The sequence below is a fragment of the Boleophthalmus pectinirostris genome, unplaced genomic scaffold (genome assembly GCF_026225935.1).
Source record: "Boleophthalmus pectinirostris isolate CB_2022bp ecotype Guang Dong unplaced genomic scaffold, ASM2622593v1 HiC_scaffold_19, whole genome shotgun sequence".
Taxonomy (NCBI): Eukaryota; Metazoa; Chordata; class Actinopteri; order Gobiiformes; family Gobiidae; genus Boleophthalmus; species Boleophthalmus pectinirostris.
This window is the reverse complement of record NW_026571140.1, coordinates 44826755-44831754: the sequence shown is the minus strand read 5'-3', so window position 1 is coordinate 44831754 and position 5000 is coordinate 44826755. Positions and strand designations below refer to the sequence as shown.

The 5000-nt window shown below is 47.6% G+C and overlaps 1 protein-coding gene across 1 annotated transcript in view; it reads left to right on the top strand.

The window, feature by feature from the left end:
* The window catches only part of LOC110172226 (protein arginine N-methyltransferase 3-like), a 114887-nt gene that overhangs the window by 89114 nt on the left and 20773 nt on the right, over nucleotides 1-5000 (top strand). Inside the window, exon 11 of the mRNA XM_055154388.1 lies at nucleotides 2850-2937. Within this exon, the coding sequence (XP_055010363.1) occupies nucleotides 2850-2937 (88 nt within the window). The remainder of the gene's footprint in view (nucleotides 1-2849; nucleotides 2938-5000) is intronic.

Sequence of the window (5000 nt, the reverse complement as noted above, 5' to 3'; positions counted from 1 at the left end):
TAAAGTTTGGACTTTTTATTTTCTTTTATCAGATAAAACTTCTGATGTGAAGATTTCCTCGTCTTTGTTTCTCTACAACAAATCAAGTAATCCAAAGTAATCAGATTACATTACTCACTGTAAGTAATTTAATGGATTCTGTTACAAACTACATTTTGGTGTGTGTAATCTGTAATCTGTAGGGGATTACATTTTAAAAGTCAACTTCCCCACACTGTAAACGTGGTGTATGTGGAGTATCAGGAGGTGTGTGTTATCCTGCTAGTTGTTGTGTGTGAGTCTGGAGAAGCTTCTGGAGTCTGCGGGTTTAAAAAGAAGGAGTGAACTTTAAAAGAGTGAAATAAATGTGTTGGTTGAGCGTTTGTCCCGCGGCCGTCGCTCTTTCTCTTTCCAAACTCATTTCAAACGGCGGCGGCGGCGGCGGCGGCGGCGGCGGCGGCGGCGGCGGCGGCGGCCAGGGCAGAAAAGCTAACAGGGCTGATTTTGAAGCGTTGGTTTGTTTGCTTTTGTCAGCGAAACGTCCCCGAGCTGCAAACGACAAACGCCAACTCATAATTTATGTCTTTGTGCTGATGACAAGAGGCCCGCGGAGGGAAAGAAGGAACGAGGGAGGAGAGGAGGAGGAGAGGAGGGAACGAGGGAATGAGGGAGGGGAGAGGAGAAGGGAACGAGGGAGGAGGAGGGAGGGAAGGAGGGAGGGGAGAGGGAGAAGGGAACGAGGGAGGAGGAGGGAGGGGAGAGGAGGAGGAGAGAGGGAGGGAAGGAGGGAACAGGGGAGGGGAGGAGAGGAGCTCACAGAGAGATGGAAGGAACGAGGGAGGAGAGAGGGAGGGAACGAAGGAATGAGGGAAAGAGGGAGGAAAGGAGGAGGGAACAAGGGAGGAGAGGAGGGAAGGAGGGAACGAGGGAGGGGAGAGGAGGAGGAGAGAGGGAGGGAAGGAGGGAACAAGGGAGGAGAGAGGAGAAGGGAACGAAGGGAGGAGGAGGGAGGGAAGGAGGAGGGAGGAGGAGGAGGAGGGAGGGAGGGACAGGGAGGGAGGGAGAGGAGAGAGGAGGGAACGAAGGAATGAGGGAAAGAGGGAGGAAAGAAGGAGGGAACAAGGGAGGAGAGGAGGAGGGAGGGAAGGAGGGAGGGAGGGAGGAGAGGAGAGGAACCCACGGAGGGAAGGAGGGAACGAGGGAGGAGAGGAGGAGGGAGGGAAGGAGGGAGGGAGGAGAGGAGGAGCCCACCGAGAGACGGAGGGAGAAAAGGAGGAGAGATGGAGGGAGGAGAGGAGCCTGCAGAGGCAGAGAGAGGGAAGGAGAGACGGAGGGAGAGAGAGAGAGAGAGAGAGGAGAGGAGGAAAAGAGAAGAGGAACCACCAAGAGATGGAGGGAGGAGGGAGAGGGAAGGAGTCAGAGGAGAAAGAGAAGGAGTCAGAGGAGGAGAGAGAGAGAGAGGGATGAAGAGGAGGAGGAGGAGGAGGGGGGGACGAGCTGTGACTCAGGCAAAAACCAGAAGACGAGATTTTAAACAGAAAGAATCAGAGACAAACTTCACCAGAGCCACAAGGTCTGAGGTTCAACTCCCGAGTTCACGTGTCCTCCTCAAGTCTGAGCGAGAACTTAGACCTTCACAAACTTCATCCATCCACAAAGACACGACAAAGAGTCCAGACCGAGGCCGGCTCAAGGTCCAGACCGAGACCGGCTCAAGGTCCAGACCGAGACCGGCTCAAGGTCCAGACCGAGACCGGCTCAAGGTCCAGACCGAGACCGGCTCAAGGTCTGGAGATGTGTTCCACTGAAGGATGGGTCCGAGGCACTAGACCCATGTGATGTTCTGATGTTCTTGTGTTCTGATGTTCTGATGTTCTCGTGTTCTGATGTTCTTGTGTTCTGATGTTCTGATGTTCTGATGTTCTTGTGTTCTGATGTTCTGATGTTCTGATGTTCTGATGTTCTTGTGTTCTGATGTTCTTGATGTTCTTGTGTTCTGATGTTCTTGTGTGTTCTGATGTTCTTGTGTTCTGATGTTCTTGTGTTCTGATGTTCTTGTGTTCTTGTGTTCTGATGTTCTTGTGTTCTCGTGTTCTGATGTTCTGATGTTCTCGTGTTCTGATGTTCTGATGTTCTGATGTTCTCGTGTTCTGATGTTCTGATGTTCTCGATGTTCTGATGTTCTCGTGTTCTGATGTTCTGTATGTTCTTGTGTTCTGATGTTCTTGTGTTCTGTGTTCTGATGTTCTGATGTTCTGATGTTCTTGTGTTCTGATGTTCTTGTGTTCTGATGTTCTGATGTTCTCGTGTTCTGATGTTTTTGATGTTCTGATGTTCTGGTGTTCTGATGTTCTGATGTTCTTGTGTTCTGATGTTCTTGTGTTCTCGTGATTTTCTGATGTTCTGATGTTCTCGTGTTCTGATGTTCTGATGTTCTGATGTTCTCGTGTTCTGATGTTCTCGTGTTCTGATGTTCTGATGTTCTGATGTTCTCGTGTTCTGATGTTCTCATGTTCTGATGTTCTCGTGTTCTGATGTTCTCGTGTTCTGATGTTCTTGTGTTCTCGTGTTCTGATGTTCTGATGTTCTCGTGTTCTGATGTTCTGATGTTCTGATGTTCTCGTGTTCTGATGTTCTGATGTTCTCGATGTTCTCGTGTTCTGATGTTCTTGTGTTCTGATGTTCTCTGATGTTTCTGATGTTCTCTGTTCTGATGTTCTGATGTTCTGATGTTCTGATGTTCTCGTGTTCTGATGTTCTGATGTTCTCGTGTTCTGATGTGTTCTGATGTTCTCGTGTTCTGATGTTCTCGTGTTCTGGTGTTCTGATGTTCTCGTGTTCTGTGTTCTTGTGTTCTGTGTTCTGTGCAGGCTCTGGTCGGGTTCTTCGATGTTCTGTTTGAGCGCGGCTGTGGTCAGAAGGTGAGCGACACTTTAAAAACTCATTATGAACAAAACGAGAAAAGAAAGAGAAAGAACGAACGAACACTGAGGAAGCAGAACAGAGCCAGGGTTTAGTCCTGGTTTAGTCCTGGTTTAGTCCTGGTTTAGTCCTGGTTTAGTCCTGGTTTAGTCCTGGTTTAGACCTGGTTTAGTCCTGGTTTAGTCCTGGTTTAGTCCTGGTTTAGTCCTGGTTTAGTCCTGGTTTAGTCCTGGTTTAGTCCTGGTTTAGTCCTGGTTTAGACCTGGTTTTAGACCTGGTTTAGTCCTGGTTTAGTCCTGGTTTAGTCCTGGTTTAGTCCTGGTTTAGTCCTGGTTTAGTCCTGGTTTAGTCCTGGTTTAGTCCTGGTTTAGACCTGGTTTAGTCCTGGTTTAGACCTGGTTTAGTCCTGGTTTAGACCTGGTTTAGTCCTGGTTTAGTCCTGGTTTAGTCCTGGTTTAGACCTGGTTTAGTCCTGGTTTAGTCCTGGTTTAGACCTGGTTTAGACCTGGTTTAGACCTGGTTTAGTCCTGGTTTAGACCTGGTTTAGTCCTGGTTTAGAGTCCTGGTTTAGTCTGGTTTAGACCTGGTTTAGACCTGGTTTAGACCTGGTTTAGACCTGGTTTAGTCCTGGTTTAGACCTGGTTTAGTCCTGGTTTAGTCCTGGTTTAGACCTGGTTTAGACCTGGTTTAGTCCTGGTTTAGACCTGGTTTAGACCTGGTTTAGACCTGGTTTAGACCTGGTTTAGACCTGGTTTAGTCCTGGTTTAGACCTGGTTTAGTCCTGGTTTAGTCCTGGTTTAGACCTGGTTTAGACCTGGTTTAGACCTGGTTTAGACCTGGTTTAGACCTGGTTTAGACCTGGTTTAGACCTGGTTTAGTCCTGGTTTAGACCTGGTTTAGACCTGGTTTAGTCCTGGTTTAGTCCTGGTTTAGACCTGGTTTAGTCCTGGTTTAGACCTGGTTTAGTCCTGGTTTAGACCTGGTTTAGACCTGGTTTAGTCCTGGTTTAGACCTGGTTTAGTCTGGTTTAGTCCTGGTTTAGACCTGGTTTAGACCTGGTTTAGACCTGGTTTAGACCTGGTTTAGTCCTGGTTTAGACCTGGTTTAGTCCTGGTTTAGACCTGGTTTAAGTCCTGGTTTAGACCTGGTTTAGTCCTGGTTTAGTCCTGGTTTAGACCTGGTTTAGACCTGGTTTAGACCTGGTTTAGACCTGGTTTAGTCCTGGTTTAGTCCTGGTTTAGACCTGGTTTAGACCTGGTTTAGACCTGGTTTAGACCTGGTTTAGTCCTGGTTTAGTCCTGGTTTAGACCTGGTTTAGACCTGGTTTAGTCCTGGTTTAGTCCTGGTTTAGACCTGGTTTAGTCCTGGTTTAGACCTGGTTTAGTCCTGGTTTAGTCCTGGTTTAGTCCTGGTTTAGTCCTGGTTTAGTCCTGGTTTAGTCCTGGTTTAGACCTGGTTTAGTCTGGTTAGTCCTGGTTTAGTCCTGGTTTAGTCCTGGTTTAGACCTGGTTTAGTCCTGGTTTAGTCTGGTTTAGTCCTGGTTTAGTCCTGGTTTAGACCTGGTTTAGTCCTGGTTTAGACTGGTTTAGTCCTGGTTTAGACCTGGTTTAGACCTGGTTTAGACCTGGTTTAGTCCTGGTTTAGACCTGGTTTAGTCCTGGTTTAGACCTGGTTTAGTCCTGGTTTAGACCTGGTTTAGTCCTGGTTTAGACCTGGTTTAGACCTGGTTTAGACCTGGTTTAGTCCTGGTTTAGACCTGGTTTAGTCCTGGTTTAGACCTGGTTTAGTCCTGGTTTAGACCTGGTTTAGTCCTGGTTTAGACCTGGTTTAGCCTGGTTTAGACCTGGTTTAGTCCTGGTTTAGACTTGGTTTAGTCCTGGTTTAGACCTGGTTTAGTCCTGGTTTAGACCTTGGTTTAGTCCTGGTTTAGACCTGGTTTAGTCCTGGTTTAGACCTGGTTTAGTCCTGGTTTAGACCTGGTTTAGTCCTGGTTTAGACCTGGTTTAGTCCTGTTTAGACCTGGTTTAGACCTGGTTTAGACCTGGTTTAGTCCTGGTTTAGACCTGGTTTAGACTGGTTTAGACCTGGTTTAGTCCTGG